Raw genomic sequence first — 18563 nt, forward strand, 5'->3', positions numbered from 1 at the left:
TCTGAAGGGAGGGGAGGAAAGTGGCATTAATGCGCATACATTGTCTCGCAGTTGGAAACGAAGGTCATGGATGCAAAATACATGCGAAAGCAGGTAGCGGGAGAAACTGCAGGAAAAAAAAGCCTGTTCCTGCGTTGATAAAGTGGTGCAAAGTAGTGTCTGGTTTTACAGAAAATAAACATCGCGCTCTCAGTCTGTCTCCAGTAAACGACAGACAGAGACCCTCTTAAGCCTGCATTACCGCGATAAACAAATTCCGTGCATGTCGCATTTCTCAGCCCCACTTTTATACATTTTTAAAAAAACATCTCCTGTTTTTGTTTGAGCACCGCAGAGAGCCTTGTACTTATTCAGTAATTGGAATGAATTCCGACTCTTGTTGAAACATGTAGGCTGAAAATGAAAGGGTGGCTTGCTTTCTGCACACACTGTGAGATGGAGAGAATGTGTGTGTGTGTGTGAGAGAGAGGAAAGAAGGAAGGAAGGAAGGAAGGAAGGAGGGAAAGCGTGTTCTGCTGATGACTACACGACCACCCGCTTAACAATGGCACGGAGGTGGATTCTGCGCTGTGCCGGCGATGTGCGACTTGGTTTTAGCCTGTCAGGTGTGTGACAATAGGTGAGTGCAACAGTGTTGACAGGCGTGAAATGGTCAGTACCTTCTCGCTAGCCCCTCTTTTTCCTTTCACCCCTGGCAACTGTCTCCATGGTGACTCGGGTCAGCCTGAGCAGATTTGACTTGTCATGCAGTTGCTGCTTGATGTGTGTGTGTGTGTGTGAGAGCATATGAGAGCGGAAGCTGTGACTCCCATCAGTCACCCCCCCCAGACCTGTGCGTCAGAGAGAGAGGGGTTAAAACTCAGCCACTTTTAACAGCAGATTTTATCATGCACATAGTCATTTGCTTCTTCTTTTCTTTTTTTCCCCCACCTCCGACCTTTTAGTGGTGTAATTGCTAAAGACGCGTCACACTCCAAATCGTTACAAATCTTCCTCCGCTTAGACACTGCCAGCTACTTAACTCGTCCTTTGTTCCGTGCCGTCCCCCCGTCCGTGCCCTCATTTGTTCATCGAGCTTCCTGACCAGCTCCCTACTGCACAGCGATGACCAAAAACTGACTCGAACAGGAAATTCGCCCCCCACTTCAGAGATGAGCAGGGTCCAGTTTCCCAAACGCGTCATGAATTTAAGATCGTCTTACGCAAGTGAAAGAGAGAGAGAGAGATGCTGGCTCCGCTATTTAACAGTCATTTATGCTGTCATAACAGTCTGCAGCAGTGCTGTTGGGAGTGAGCACAGCAGTCGTAGTGACCAACAGAAACGCAGCTGCATCATCATTATGCTGTGAAGAAAAAAATAACTAAACACCATGGTTAATCCCAGCATGTAGGACCATAGATTTCATTGTTGATTTCGGTATTAAAGATGTTTATGATTTTATCTATGTCATGCTAAGACTACTTATCGATGTAACTGGTTAATTTTGGCATGGAGCAGATTGGTAATTTTATTATAATAACCACAGATAATTATCTCTCTCTCTCTCTCTCTCTCTCTCTTTCTCTATACAGTCTATATATATATATATATATATATATATATATATATATATATATATATATATATATATATATATATATAATATAGTAGATCAGACCGCAGGTATCGTGTAAAGGGTAGATTAGATCAGATATCTTATATAGAGTAAATCAGACCACAGGTATCTTGTGTAAAGTAGATCGGACCACAGGTATCTTGTGTAGAGTAGATCGGACCACAGGTATCTTGTGTAGAGTAGATCGGACCACAGGTATCTTGTGTAGAGTAGATCGGACCACAGGTATCTTGTGTAGAGTAGATCGGACCACAGGTATCTATATATGGAGTTGATCGGACCACAGGTATCTTGTGTAGAGTAGATCGGACCACGGGTATTTTGTATGGAGCAGATCAGACCACGCTTATCTATGAAGTAGATTGGACATTATTTATATATATATAATGTGGACCATTGATATTGCCTGATAAGCAAAGTATTTGTACCTTAAAAATAACAGACATGGTGTTAGTGTTTGAAAAGGGATGCATCATACCACAATCTTTTCTTTTTCTGACAGGGCCATGAGTGTGATATCCGTACTCATCTGATAGCGTAGCCGTCTTCGTGTCCTGAGCTCAATCTCTGAAGGTTTTTGTTACTAATTCATGCAGAACATCAGAGAGATGATGTACGTGGGCTTTCTGACAATTGTGTCCTGTTGTGTTCTCTCTGCGGTGGCATGTGCGTGGTGTCTGCTTCCTCACGGCTGCGGGGTCTCGGGTTTGATCCTGTAATCCTGAGCTTGGGTTAAAGTCATGTTCTCTCAAAGTGCATTCAGTTTTCCTTCACGTTCTCTTGTTCACTGCTGCTCCGGCGCACCAGGCGTAGGCCAGGTGGACTGGCGTCCCATCCAAGGTGTATTCCTACATCATGGGTCGACAACAGACATGAGATACAGATGATTAGTGAAGGTCCAATACAAGATCAGTGCTGTATCAGTCACCGATAGTTGTTTATAGAAAATGTATGACATTTAATGCTACAGAATAGCTGATTTTGTCGTTTGTCCAAATAGCAGTTCTTGATTATTAGTACCTGTTCAGTCTCTTTTTGGCAAATTAATTAATCATGTAGTGCTGCTATTGACAGAACAAGCATCATCAATCCTTCTGTACACTTTTCTTTCTTATTCCGCATCCTTGGGTCGTGCATTCTGCATAACCAATTAGCAGTAAGCATTTGGTGCCATTTCGAACCAGTTTTTAAAACCCATACTGTCGAGATCTTTAACACTGAAAGATTTCTCGCACCGTGCAAAACAAAACAAAAAGCCTCAGGCTGTACCAGGTTAGAGATTGTATTTTCCCTTTTAATCGATATATATAGTCTGCGATAAAGTGTGTTGAAGAACCCTTCAGGTTGAACACCCCTCCCGCCATGCCTATGCAGTTTATAAACCATAAGGACCGGCGCGCCGTAACTGTTTCGTCTGGCTAGGAAGTGTGTCGGAGGTTTGTGCACGAGCTACATGGAAATGGAGCGGTTAATGAGGCGTGAAAAAAAAAAAAAAAGAAACAAGAACTAATTCAGGGAGAAATAATCTCCTGGCAGTTTTGAAGCCCTGTGCAGATAACAGGTGTGTGATTTGTTTTTTTTTTTCATCATGTGTGCGTGTGAGCGTGTTGATCCGAGGTGAGAGGTAACGGCTGAAGTGTGAGCGAGAGAGAGAGAGAGAGAGAGAGAGAGGTGATGGGATGGGATGGGATGGGATGTGAGAGACGGGGTGTTCTTGCGTCTGTGCGTTTGTGCCAAGGGACAGTGCAAAGCAAAACTCCTGTTTTAGCATTGCTTTTAGGACAGCGTTATTCTGCAGGGACGACAGCAAGGAGAGCAGAAAGAGGAGCAGAGCTTAAACCAGAGAGAGGAGCCGGATTTACACGGCTCATTTAGACGTTCCTGTCATGTGATGTAGGGGGGTGGAGGAAGGGGTTCTACAGACTCGCCCAATTCAATTTTATTAGCGCTTTTAACTATTGACATTGTCGCAAAGCAGCTTCACACAATCAAAAGAATTATTTAGGTTTGTATGAGATGTGAACGTGTATGAATCTAAATGATGAGACTGTCCCTGATGAGTATAAGACGGGAGGTTCAGTATAACAGGTTAAAGTTATATCGCAAGCAGGGACTCCGGCAGGACTAGCTATAACAGCACAACTAATAAGGGAGAGCCAGAAGGAGAAACAGACATGAGGGCTCCCTGAGATGTAAAGCGACCAATCACTTCACCGTCAACAAACCTGCGTGATCAATGAGCGTGTGGAAGACGGCATCTAAACACACCACATCACCTACTGCTCTACCTCAATGAGTCCCCCAGATCTGCTCCTTTACCTAACGCAAATCTATTTACAAAAATGCTTGGCTGAATAAATAGGTTTATTGTTTATAAACCCACACACCCACCCTTATCTCTCTCACACACACACACACACACACACACGGGTAAGCTCTGTCTGCTCTAAGCCTACAAGAGTGCATTATTTTTTTTTTTTTATAGGTTGGACATGTTAGAGCTTGAGCCGCACCCTCACACACCTTCGCCTCATGCTTTCTCAGTCTAACATGTGCACGTGCGCACACACACACACACTAACACACACACTAACACTCCCTCTGGGATATTGAGGGAAAGCTGTGTGCTGTTCTATATTTGTGCCTTCCAGCCCGACTTGTCTGTGTGCTATCTCACGTTGTCAATCATCACCTCCGCCCTTTCCTTCTGCCCTCCATCCATCTATCCGTCCATCCATCCAATTTTCCATCAATCCAATTTGTCCACCCCTCCCCTGTCCTCTGGTGTGTTATGACGCTGCATGGCTGTATCGTTCTCGTCACCCTCCTCTGCTTGCTGCTTTTAGAATGTGAATGCAATAAACTGGCCTCACAGGGAACAATCACTCTGAGGAGAAACCACACACTCGCGTACACACACACACACACACACACTCGCACAGAACACATTAACACATACCGTCACGTGACTCTGCAGTGTGAGAAACTGAAATGAAGCATCTGGAAATCACTTCCCCTCCCACCACCATATCTCTCACTCGTTTTCCTTCTCTCATCTCTTTTTCCTAACTCTGCTCTGCTTTGCTCTGTTCTTCTTTCTCTCCTCCTTTAGAAGCACCCATGCCTCCCTCCAATGCGGGTGTGGTAGCGGGCGCAGTCATCGGCAGCTTCCTGGCCCTCCTATTGGTCGGCGCCCTCATTGGCGTCTTGATAACCCGCAGCCGCCGGCAACAGCAGGGTTACCGAGGCAACAGCAAGGGGAACTCCGCCCCTTACGACTCGGTGGCGCGTCTCTTCGGCTCGTCCGGGAGCAAGAACGGCACGGGCAATCACGGCAACAATAACGCGCCCATCTACAAGGGGGACGTGGGGCTCTCCGAGAAAGCCGGGAATATCGGGGTGCACCAGGGGGGCGTGGCCTTGGTAGAGAACACACCCACGGCGCAGGACATCCTGTTGAGCGGCGAGCTGGACGAGGCCGAGCGCAGGAAGTTCGACGAGCTGGAGGACGAGGACGAGCATTACGACCAGTTCAGCGGCAGCGGGCCGATCCTGCAGCTCCGCCCACACAACGAGGAGCCCAGCCCCGCCTACCTAGACGACGACATGGAGTCACAGAGAGACGGCTCTATCATCTCCCGGACCGCCGTCTACGTGTGAGGGCGGAAGAGATGAAGAGGAGATGGTGAGAAAGAATGAGAGAGAACAAGCCGAGTGAAACTAGGACTAGAGTGGACCTGCTCCCAAAGGATTTTTTTCTTCTGTTTTGTTTTGAGATTGTTCATTTTATTTGTCAAAAATGATATATATATATATAAAAAAAAATAATAATAATAATAACGCACCAGAAAGAGACGGAAATGATGGCTGGATGGACAGATGGATGGATGGATGGACGGACGGATTACTCATGTGAATACGGGGCAGATACAGGATGGGGGGGCGGGGACTGGACTGGACAGAGAGCAGAAACAAAAAGGGTTTATACAGTACTTCCTATTTACAGCAATGGTTGTCATGGAGACAATGTCTGAGAGAGAGAACGGAGACTTAAAATGTGCACACATCATTATACAAAACACACACTCTCTCTTTCTCTCTCTCTCTATTTTTCTCACCCTTTCTCTCGCTCACACACACGCACACACACACACACGCACATACTGAAACACCAAGGTTGTGATTGAATCCACACTGTGCTTTAGTGGATGTCTGTAATCATGGTTTGGTCAAAATGATTTATTTTTTTATTCTTCCTTTTCCTTTTTTTTTTTTCCTGCCATGCGACTGTGGAGCAAGTCTGATGAGTCTCTTGGTGTGACCTTGCTTCTCTCTCTTCCTTTCTCTTGCTTTGTGTCTCCGGCCCACTATATCCTGTCACCCAGATGACTGGAGGTCGGACTCGGGACGGAGTCTCTCGCGGTGAAGTGTTCTGATCAAGCACTTCGCTTCTCACATGATTGGACACACATCAAAGTCTTCATTTTGCCCACTGCACTTCGGTTCATTAGATGAAGGAAAGGCATCAATTAAGGCTCTACTCAACAAATAGCTGTTTAACAACATCATACAGGCTTTTGATACGCGGCTCGAGCGCACCGGATAATAGCAGACGAGTGCGCCAAGTCTTTTGCGCGCTTATTACATTGATCAAAGCGTCATCATAAATTTATCAGCCTTCGAGACACTTTATTACGGTTTTGGGGGTAGCGGCATTTTTATAGCTTTAGCAGGATGCTTTAATCCGCAAGGTGTGATTTTTGTTTTTCCGATTTCCTCGACTACTAAGGAAGTACAGCTTCGTGTGAATAAATCCGACTAAATTGTTGCAAGAACAAGAAGCACAAAAGATTCTTCCTGAACGAAACACAGAAGAGGGGATTAAATCCCAGGGCCGATCGTCTGCGCACGCCTAATTAAGACAAATCACGTTACGTTTCTTGCTAACTGCGGTCTGTTAATCACTCGAAAACGGTTGTTTATCATCGTAGCCGCGCGCTAGGACATATCCGGCCTGCTCTAAACAGACTCTTCATCGCGTGAATGGCGGATCGTGTCGATGAGGCCACGTTTCCTGATCCCGATCACGATCACTGCCGAAATCTCTGGCTTAATTAGAGCCACTCTCAGCGATTCGTTCCGTTTATAGCGCCGCACGGCTCGAGCGCTCATCATTAATCACGATCAGCAGGTCGTTCAGTGTTTTGCTAGATTTCAAAATGTTTTAATTGACCCCTAAATCAAAGAAGGGGAAAAAGAAACATGGACGGACGAGCTCGCTCACACGAACGTATGCAGTCAATCAGTCGGCGCCGCTTCCTTACCAGCCGAGGATCCGACATCAATAATCCCGCCGCACATAAAGCCTTGACCTTCCGTCTACGTGCGCGGGGAAGATGTAATTAATGGCGAAAATAATCATTACCGCTACATTGAGCTCTAATCTCTAATTGTACAAAGCTAATTAATCAACTCCATATTTAATAAACGCGCACGTCCTAATTGGTTGTCATGGCCGCGCGGTTAAATATATCTCTTCTCACACAGTCGGCTTTTCGTATTCCTTTCTTCTAATCTCTCCTTTTCATTTATCAGTGTTTGGTCTCTTGGTCTGAAGGCGGGCGCTATTCATAGAGAGAGGGGGAGAGATAAAGCCTGATGAAATTACTCGTTGAGAAAGCGTGATTGTGTTCGTGTGTGTGTGTGTGAGTGTATATATACATACATATATAAATATATCTATTTTTCGGTGTAAGGTGTCTGCAACATATATGTACACAATTTATTTTTCTTAAACGAGGAAAATGTGATAAATGTCCAAACATCTATTGTAAATAGGCAATTAGACGGATCGCTGCCCGCTCGGTGTTTCTGCCCGCAGATCAGCCCTAAACCGCCTGGCACTAAATGTCATCTCCAATTGAATTTTTATTTTACAATCCATCTGTTCGAGAAAGGGGCGGGGGGGGGGAATCAATAAGTGGTGTATTCACACACATTAGTGTACTGTGTACTGTAGGCACCTATTTTTAGTGAGCGGTGAAGTCTCACACACCTATAGAGACCTGTTTCAGTGAGTGATACGGCTTCGCGCGCACACACACACACACACACACACACACACACACATTTGTGTGTGTATATATATATATATATATATATATATATATATATATATATATATATATATATATATACACACACACACACATGTGAGTCAGAGTGTTAAACTGTGTCTGACTCGAGGGTAATCATTTCCTCCAGGGTCTTGGATGCCTGCACACACAGTGTAATTTAAACTGGGCTTCACACGCACACTGACACACACACACACACACACACACAGTCCTGTAAATTATCATCACCGTTGCTGCCCTTGAATCTATAAGTACATCCCTCACTGAGCGCCAGCAAGGCATGCTGGGCGGAGTAGTTTTCCGAGCCATCCCGCAGCAGGATCAGGTTCAGATCACTCCTCATGAAGCTGCTGGACCGTCCTGCCAAAGCGAATCGGTTGCTTCAGCTTTGCTTGCGGGCTTCAGCGTGCCCGCTGCTAATTAGCGGAGAACACATCGACCTTGCAGTGCTCAGGCTCCTCAGGAAGCGGAGCAGCCAAGGACGGCGCGCTCGGAGAATATTAAGGAGAAGGTGCAACAACCTCCGCGCTAGGTTTCTGCAAAGCTTCTTATCTCATCAGGTCCATTATTTCCAGAGATCTCGAGCGCTTCTGTTTCAAACCTGCGTGATTAGAATCGAAGCCTTAAATGTCACCTGACCAAACCTGTCTCTCTGTATATAGTATAAATATTATAAATATGAACGTGTGGTGATGATGAAGAAAAATAAGGTTGAATATGAATTGATGTCACTTTGTGTGTGTGTGTGTGTGTGTGTGTGTGTGTGTGTGTGTGTATATAAATATATATATACATATACATATGGGAAGCATGAAGGATCCTTTTATTTTCTCAGCTTTGACTGACTTGATTTTAACAGTTTTTAATTTGTTTTAAACCATCTTGTCGGTGCTCAGTGCGACCAGTGCTTGATTGTTGCGTTATAAATTTGTGCTCTGATGCTTAGAATAATTCATGGTTCTGCCGTGCCCAAATCATGTCAGCGAACATTTAAAAAATGACACTTTAAAAAAAACATCACTAAACTATGTCACATTTTAGGACTTGTTCATTCCTTTTTTTTAATTATTATTATTATTATTTTAAGTTAGGGTTGCCAGTCTTTGTAATGTAATGTGTTGTTTTTTTTCCTTTTTTTTTATTATTTGGTTTGTAATTAAAGTATTTTAAAAAAACTAAGATCGAAATGTGAAGTTCTTGCTGTCAAGTGTGTTGTGCGCTTCCCTTCTCTCGGCTTCTTGAATCATAAAACTGCAAGTGTGTGTGTTTTGGCACTAACTGCGCATCACCTGTCACAGGCAACCCAAATACAAGCTTCTCAGAATCTAAAGCCTCTAATGAGTTATGTGAAACAAGCCCATTCAAATACCAAGTACATGTCTGGCAAAAAAAAAAAAAAAAGATTTGCATCATCATCCTAAAATAAAACTGGTATGTTTGTTATAAGGGGAATCAAACTGGAACTGTTGGTTGTACAGAATACCAGAACACAGTTTAGATTTATTTCTCTATATAATCCACTTCTCTATATATAATCTAGTTCTTGAATGCTATCAAGGTAGAAAGTTTTCTCAGCACTCTGAGCTCATGATCGGACTTCACGTCTGAAACGCTGGCCTCCCAGGAACTCCTTTAATGGCCCAAACTTGTGGAAATCTCTTGGAGCGAGGTCAGGACTGTACAGGCGATGTGGCAGTAACTCCCAGCCGAGTTCCTGTAACGTGCAAGTGGTGCTTTCACAAGTTGGTGACAAGCTATTTGTTGTTTTTCACGGATCAGGTGAATGTTCACAGGAATGACTGCAGTGGGAGAGACATACTGCCTTTAAAACGTTCGCATCATACAAATATTTTACAGTGGCTAAGAGCCTCATCCCTGTACTTCTGTAAATGGCAACCAGTTGTACACATTGACTCACCAGAGTCCCGCTTTGACTTGAACATGTTTCTTTCTTTATTTCGTCCTTGAGCTAGGAGCCTGATGACTCAAACAGCCAGAGGGAAGATTTTAATTACCGGCTTAGCACTGCTCAAACAGCTGTCACACACTTCATTACGTATTATTATAGAACTTAAAAAGGTTTGCGTATATGGTCGATGTTGCTGTAGAAAAATGAAACCATAGTGGCGTCTATGTTAAAGCCAGGGTCTCTTGCATACATGCCTCAAGGTCGCTGTATCGTTCTTTGGGTGTCTGATGATTTAGTATATATATGTATAGTCATGCGTTAATTCATTAGCTAAGAAAGTAAATCTGGCTTAGTTGCCTGGTGACCTAATTGACTAGACCCGGAATAAAAGGTGATATAATGTAATAAATTAGGCCTGGCTAGTTAAGTGACTTCAGACAGAAACAAACGATAATAAAAAAACCCTTAACAGTCTTTAAAGCGTCTGAGAGGTCACGTCATCACGTCAGCGAGCGGTGGTGGTATCTCACACACACACGTGATTCGAATCAGCGTTAGTTTCTCCTGATGCTTAACCCTGACTTGATGTTTTGCTAGCTGAGAGTTCTGTAACTGCTTTATTCCAAACTCGCCTGATCAGTGCATCATTAATTATTTAAAGATTATTATGCGCTATATTTACAGCATTGAGAAGAGTGAATAGAAAAAAGTTTTTTTTTCTTTCTTTCTAAAGCGCTCACAGTTTGTAATCCATCCACAGTGAATAAAAAAAACAACAAAAAAAACACCACCTCTTTGTTAAAATTGCAGGGTTTTGTGATGTGAAAAATGAAACCGTGATAGAGAAACCATGATGTCGAGTCTTTTTTTTCCCCCCTTTTAATTTGATGCATTCAAGTGAAAAACAAAAGAAAAAGAAAACAGAAAAAGAGTAATTATCATACATCTGTCGTCGATTAAATGATTCTTATTAACAGATAAAGATGTACTTCTGCTTCTGATTTTCTTGACATCAGCTTGGATTCATTATATAAATGCTGAAGCCAAGGTCTGCACAGAGCTATAAAAGCCAGTACAGGATGTACAGGATTTCATCATCAGGAGAGCTGTACCAAAAGAAAAAAAAAGTTTCTATAACATCACCGGGTGGAGAAAACAGGGCACCGCAGTGACATTAGCAAGAACAGGACGTCCCTTGAAAATGGATGAAATGGATCAAATCTTATCTGAGAGGCAGCTAAGAGAGCTGCAGCAATATTTAAACAAGAAAAAAGATGGCAAGTACTGCTCATTCTCCGCATGTGACAACACGCCCTCTTATCTTGCACACGTCTGTGGTTAGGGTTGGGCGGCTAAACAGGAGCTTTATCGTGCAGAAAGAAGGCAAAACAACCAAGCTCACAAAACTATGCTATGGTTTGTGTGTGTGATGCACCGTTCAGCCATAACATTAACACGATGGTGAATTGAATAACACTGATAACCCCGGTGACAGCACTCAAGGCACTCTTATGCCTCTGGGGAACGCAGGCCAGCCCGCAAAAAGGCCAGTGTAGCTCAAATAGATGGAAAAAGTCAATGCTGACTGTGAGAGAAAGGTATGAGAACACTCGGTGCATCACAACTTGCTGTGTAATGAGGCTTAGCAGGGAAAAAGTTCAACGTTGTTGTTCCCGCCTCCAAACTCCCCAGATCTTGATCCAACTGAGGATTCATGTGATACACTATATGGACACAAGTATTTGGCCAAACCTGCAATGACATTGTATGCAAATATATACATACTTTAATATCATCCCATTTTTGCAGCTATAAACAGCTTTCATTATTTTTGGAAAGCTGTCCATATGATTTTGGTGTGTTTCTGTCGGAATTCGTGCCCATTCATTCTGTAGAGCGTTTATAAAGTCAGGCACTGATGTTGGACGAGAAGGCCTGGCTCACCCTCTCTGTTCAAGTTCATCCCAAAGGTGCTCAATGAGGTTGAGGTCAGGGCTCTGTGCATTCAAGCTAGTCAAGTTCTTCCACATGGAACTCATGAAACCATGTCTTTATAGTCCTTGCTTGGGGTTGGAAGTCACGTTGAAATAGAAAAGGGTTTTCCCCAAATTACCACAAAATTGGAAGCATAGCATTGTCTAAGATGTCTTGGTATGCTAAAGCATTAAGGTTGCCCTTTACTGGAGACAAGGGGCCCTGATTGAAACACCTGAATTCAATAATTAACAGGTTTGGCCAAATACTTTTGTCCATATAGTGTATGCTGGACAAACAAGCCTGATCTATGGATTCTTTACTACACAACCCAGAGTAACCAAAAGACAATGCTAATATCCTAGTGCCAGACACTAGAGCACACCCCCAGAGGTCTTGTGGAGTCAGTGGTGCCCCAGTAGCAAAAGGCAAAACTATACAATACTTGGCATAATGTTTTACCTGTAAGAGTTTGATGATATCCTAGTGCTTAATGGGTTTCCTTCAGGTACTCTTACAGATGTAATTTTGTCCCCCACAAACATACTCACAGGATGAGTGGAATATCTGAAGGATGGATGGATGGAGGAAGGGATGGAGGGAAGGGCAGCTTTTCACTCAAAAAGCTCTGAACCCCAGGTGAAGTATGGTGGTGGTAGCATCATGCGTCAAGGCAGATACGATTTCCCACAATTCCGCAGCACAAGAAAGAGAAAAAACATTGGCTCAGTTGTGATCATGTGACGCTTACCCTCAAACCAAGACTTGCCCGTTTTTCAGGTCAAAATTTATTAAAAATGTTTGCTTGTTTTGCGGAACACTCACAAGTCGCGTTACTCGCAATCCAAAGTTCCACTGTATATATATTCACTGTATCCTTTAAATATCTTTTGATTAATTTATTGACTTAAGTGCTTCAGATTAGACATCACTATGAGATGATAATGAGAGCATTAAGATATATTCTCATTTCTGACTGAACATCATGCTAATAAGCATCGTTATTAGTTGTTTAATGGATTAGAAAGCAGCTTAAACTCCTGTAATTGTGTGTGTCCATTATGTGGGCACTTGCAGGTCAGTGCACAGAGGAATGCAGGTTTGTTAGTTTTGGCGTTGGTGTTTGTAGGAGTGGAGTTACGAGTTAAAGAGAAACAAGCTGGATCTCTGCGGGGCTGCGCTCTGCTATCAAATGCGGCTCCTGCTCAAATTAGAGAGAAGCAATCTGATTCCAAATTTCAACTCTGAAAGCTGGGACGGTAGCGGTGTGATGTTATTCTGTCAGCCAGAGGCATTCAATTCAGATTGCATGTTTTTTTAATATTATATTTTTTCTACGCTTCCTCGGTCGTACGATACGAATGAATTAGCAGGTGACCCTGTTACAACGGTTAATACACCGACAGACTTTTCTTCCAGAAGTAGCTCTGCCCTACATTCTGTCTCTACCCCCCCTCCTCCCCCCCAACTTTCTCACTCTCCTTTCCCCCCCCCATCTCGCTCTCACACGCTTGTGCTCTCTTTTTGGAGTTGATGGGGTCAGAATCTTGGCGCGCTTGGCACACTTGTACATGTCACTGTTTGGAGTTGGATGTTTCTTTTTTTCTGTGGTCATTTAGCCATCTGCCTGCTCTAATTGCTTTGGATTGCAACCTGGCGTGAGGACCAGATGCATGCCCCCCTCTCTCTCTCTCTCTCTCTCTCTCTCAGTCTCTCTGTCTCTCTCTTGCTGCTGAATGTATTATTAATGCGTGTATTAGTCTCTCAGTTCCTGGAGGACAGCAGTGCACCAGTGGATAAAGCAGGGCTTGGTGTAGTTGAGCATTTACAGAGCTGTGTGTTTACAGAGTTGTTCGAGTGGGAGGACAAACAGAATGAGCAAAGGACAGAGTAATGATTTGTGGATGACTAAAACACCAGCACACACATGCCCACCAGCACACGGTTTTCCTCAGGCTATTTGTCTGCCAGAATGCACACATTTATTTTATCCCCTGTGGCCTCTGGGACGAAATGCATTGTTTCTGAAGAAGATGGTCAGTAATAGGAAAAGCCTAACCATCACTGGAAAGAGCATTTGGTGACAGTGTGCTCTGTGACTCATTCCGAGGACAGGGGTGTGTGTTTATAGATCATTCACTAGGCAAAATGCACAGACAGTCCTGTCTAGTTCACACGCCCATTCTTTTCCCCCTTGCATGCTCTCCAAAAAAATAATAATAAAAAGGGAGAGAGAATCACGCAGAGCGGAGTTGATAAATGCGGGCGCGCCCATGCGTTTCGGCCCTCCGGCCATGCCGTGCACTCCCCTCGTCCTCTGTGCTAACAGTGGGGTGGACACGCTCGCACAGCAGGGGACTGGTTTATCCCAGACTGTTGGCTTGAGAGATTAGTCTGGTTCTTCGCCCGTCTCCCGTAGCGACGCCTGGGTTAAGGCATTATCTACAGATAAGAGAGGAATAGCTGACCCGTCCCAGTGGGGATTTTTTACTGAGCACAGAAGCATCAAGTAATGATGGATGATCAGTTGAGGGATCTAATGATCTTTGACCCTTTGACATTTAAGTACATGAGAGGCTTATTAAGGCCGGGTCTGACTGAAAAGCAGGTAGAGATGAAGATGTACATTTCAACTGGCAGGTTGCCATAGCAACAGTGACATAGGATTGGAACATGTAGGGTTTGTTAGGGGTTCGACAAATCAGAAAAGGAAAGATTTAACCCATCAAAATAGAAAAAATTGTATTTGTATTGACCTTTTCTGTCAGGAGACACCGCTTCAGGGTGGGACCTCATCACAGCACCCTGCTGTGGATCACCTTCTTATAACTTATTACATCACACCCTGCTATTCCTTAATTTGTTGAAAGATTCTTTTTCCAACTGGATCTTTCTAGGAATTATTAGAATGTACTGACAGCAGTAAGAACAGTAAGAGTTAACTCTACAGAGTTCATTTGAAATAATCATTACATGACGACTATGAACACATTTTTTAGGCATCCGTGTGTTACTATTTAAAGTGGTAGCTCAGTGGTTATGCGCTGGGGTATCGATCAGCAGGTCGGGGCATTAAGCCCCAGTGCTGACAAGCTGCCACTGTTTTGCCCTTGAGCAATCATGACCTAAGGCTTAGTCCAGATATACATGGGTATTTTTTTCGTCCACATAAAAAAAAACCCACACACAATCTAAGCAAGTCAAACCAAGAGTTGTGGTGATATAAACCTAACCACAAAGCTATGTCGTCCAATCAGGAGCCTGAAAAAACTCTCACTTGGTACGTCGTACTCTGATGTCAGACCCAAGACAAAAACACTGCTTTTCCTGTCGACACTAAAATAGTATTAAAGTCCTTGAAGGAGTTTAACAAAAAGGTCCAGAAAACCCCCGTATTTTAAAAATATCCATGTACATGTGGACACGGCCCAAGGGAGCTGTATCATCACTATATCTTTCTTTCTTCTTCTTCATTCAGAAATATACACCATTCTAATGTTTAAAGAAAGAAAGCAGGCAGGAGCGAAATGGCTATTTAGATCAATTTCAATTTTTTTGCAAGTATTACTGAGCTGCCTACGCACTTTTCCCACTTCTTTTTTTTTTATACCTGGTAAATTAAATGACATCCGTTCTTTTTTAGTGGAGATAATGAGGAACTGTGTTGTAGTTCGGAACACTGGGGGAGACCCTTTTGTTTCCTCTTTTCATTTTCCCGTGCTTTTATCCGACTGTGTGCTGCCACTGAGAAAAAAGTAACCAGGACGTCTGATGCAATGTGGGAAATCGCCCAGCGCTGGTACGTGATTGGCCTTCTGCCACAGCGGCATGCAGAGCAAAGAATCAGGGAGAGGGCTAACACAGACGAGGATGTGTACCAATGTTGCTGACCTCTCTCTCTCTCTCTCTCTGCCTATTTCTCTCCGCTCGGTTTCTTTCCAAAAATCTCAATCTCTCTCTCACCCGCTCTGTTTATTGTCTCTGTGTCTCTGTTTCTCATCTCATCTCTCTCTCTCTCTCTCTCTCTCTCTCTCTCTCTCTCTCTCTCTCTGCCCCTCGCTTCTGCAGCTGCATTAGAAAAAGATCCTCAAGTTTTGGCATTGACTGAACCCAGTTCCCCGCTCCATGTGTGAGCCCACCTGCGAAAACAGAGCGTGAGATGAAAGAGAGCAGATGACTGCGTCCTCTCGGGGAAATAAATACACATGCACGCACACACAGACACACACCCATTCACGCCGTCCCTTATGTACGCTAATACTGCCTGCTCACTTACTGAAACCCCATAATGGTACTCTAATTGAATTAATATTCACCTGATTAATACTCAAAGTTCTGGATCTGCTGCCTGGGCCAAAAAAAATGGAACAGGTTCAGAAGGGTCAGATCATTGAATTGCATCAGGCAAAGATAACAACTAAGGAGATTTGAAATGGCTGGAACTGGGTTGAGAACACTTCACCACCATTATTCCTGATTGAAGGATCAAGCTGAACCGTCAAAAAAAATATCATGACTATATATATATATATATATATATATATATATATATAAACTCGCCAGTGTTACTCTGGAATTTTATAGTAGTTTCTTAAAACCAAAAGCACGAACACAACTCTATGATCGTTCTGCGAGCTCTGACCTCGATCTGCCCAACAATCCGTAGCAATGTCTTGATTTATGGCGATGATGTCATACCGCCGACCCCGGCGCTCCCACATGCAATAAATGGCATATCTGGCACGAGACTTGAGGAATCTTTTTCTCCCAGCATGCCCTTTCTTCACTCCTCTTCTACCACTCCTACACTCCTCGTGCTCTTTCCCTCCCCTCCTCCCTTCCTTTTCCTTCTGCTGCTATAGCTACGGGAGCGATGAAAGGACGGGGACGGACGAGTGCGGGGAAAAGAGTGAAATAATCTGTCTGACAGCCCAGCAGAGCGCACGCATCTTTTTGCTTCTCTTCTTCTTCTTCTTCTTCTTTTATGGTGCTCGTTATTTCTCGCTCGGCTAACTCAAACCCCAGACCAGAGAGCAGAAAGATCAAGCCCCGACGCAGGGCCTGCTCCTTTCAATTCGCGTCCTTTGCCTCTTTCACAACACAGCGCGAAAAACAACTCGCCGACACGCAGTTGTGGAGTATCGCTAAAACATCAGCCGCATTGATTGCTTCGCTGTAGCTTTCAGTCATCTGTGGCTTACCACAGCATGCTGTTATATTAACTCCGCAGCACTCCATCAATAATGCATATACACACTCGCACACTCGCTAACACACCAAATTTTCTGTGACATGTTCACAGATATGATTACATGGTTCAGAGAGTGTTTTTTTTTTGGTATTTTGGTGGAATGCAACAGAAACGGCATTTAATGTCAATCTCCAGTGTGAGAGGCCACGCACTTGTCCCGAGTCGCTCTGCACTCTGTATGTGTGTGTATGCATGAGTGTTTATATAAGAGAGAGCCGGTCTTATATTTGCCAGGTCGAGCTGCAGGGGAAATTCTGTAACACTTGACCTGTTTCACTGAGTCACTGAAGGAATGTGGAGGAGAAGAGGACAGCGAACGAGTGCAAGGGAATTTCAGAAACGAGTGCAAGGGAGTGAGAGAGGAGAAAGGGTGCTGGGGTGAGGGCAGATGAAGTGATAGAGGGTGGAACAGAAAAATAAAAAGGGATGGAAGGGAGAAAAAAAAACAACAGCTGGGAAAGCTAGCGGGCAGAGAGATGATGCCTCTATTTCCTTCCTTTTTTTTTTTCGTCCCCGTCTGTCTCTTTCCTCACACACATCCTCCCTGTCTGTCTGTCGCTCTTTTTTTGTATTTGTCCTTAGTCCCTAGCCACATGGTTCTTCCTCTGTCTCTTTCAGCAACAACAGACAGTCATATTGCTTATGACCACTTAAACACACATTCGCACCGTCACTTATTCATCCATGCATCTGCTCTGGCTGTGACTCACCAGGTTTTAATAGTGAGAACATGATCCAAGATTAGACTTTCATATTTTTAACATAATATTATTTCTGATGAATTTCAAATATGACCACGTGCACATTACAGAAACTACAGTCCTGAACCCGCTCCAAGTCATTTCCTCATGTGTGAGCCATTAAAGGAATTTCTGGGGGGCCATTATTTTAGACTTACTTGGTTGAGAAATCTTTCTACCTTGATAGTGTCCAAGCACTAGTGAAACACTGGAAAAAGTACATTAGTGTAGCGGGGGATTATATGAAGAAATAAAGTTAAAAGTTTTTAACTCTCATAACAGTCTTGTGATATTCTACAGGCTTAAAAGTCCCAGTTTGACTTGAACGCCGGTCATATTCAAATAGACCATATGCTCATATTTTGCATATGCTACTGTATTATGTTCAGGTTGTTAATACAACCCACAAAAACCTCATTTACACACCGCTTCCTTTTACTGAATCGCCTTTCCCATTATACTGAACTTTCAGCCTCATGGCACACAGTATATAGGATTCTGTAAAGCTGCTTTGCGACAATGACCGTTGTTAAAAGTGCTATGCAAATAAAATTGAATCGAATTAAATTAACCTGAGCAACCCCATTCATCTTGTCGTGCATGCTATTTGGAAGCACCATAAATCGGGGCCACTGTATTTATTGCTCATTCACAAACGCACACACACACACTCTGTCTTTGGCTCCGGCACTCAGTCATTACGCACATACAGGCAGTACAGGCAGAAACGGGCTGATGCTTTGAGCTGCGTGTGCGCACTCGGAGCAGCATGTTGATGGGTTTGCTAGAGTGTGGATGAATATGTTTTACATGCAGCGATGATTAGGGCACATGCTTCAGTTAATCTGCCTGATTAATGTGTGTGAGTGAGTGTGTACACGCTTTGGCAAGAAAAAAAAAATTTATTTTAGTCCCCCCTACCACCACCATTTTGTC

The 18563-nt window shown here is 43.7% G+C and overlaps 1 protein-coding gene across 4 annotated transcripts in view; it reads left to right on the forward strand.

Annotated features, from left to right (window-relative positions):
• Nucleotides 1-18563, forward strand: part of si:ch73-22o12.1 (nectin-2) — a 73896-nt gene that overhangs the window by 30266 nt on the left and 25067 nt on the right. For 2 of the 4 annotated variants that reach the window (XM_053493951.1, XM_053493950.1), the window contains exon 7: nucleotides 4729-7739. The exons of the other annotated variants lie outside the window; for them this stretch is intronic. In XM_053493951.1, coding sequence (XP_053349926.1) covers nucleotides 4729-5276 — 548 coding nt within the window. In that variant the 3' untranslated portion in view covers nucleotides 5277-7739. Of the gene's footprint in view, nucleotides 1-4728; nucleotides 7740-18563 lie in introns of those variants that run through there. 4 annotated transcript variants of the gene reach the window in all.

This window comes from Clarias gariepinus, chromosome 4 (genome assembly GCF_024256425.1).
Source record: "Clarias gariepinus isolate MV-2021 ecotype Netherlands chromosome 4, CGAR_prim_01v2, whole genome shotgun sequence".
Classification (NCBI taxonomy): domain Eukaryota; kingdom Metazoa; phylum Chordata; class Actinopteri; order Siluriformes; family Clariidae; genus Clarias; species Clarias gariepinus.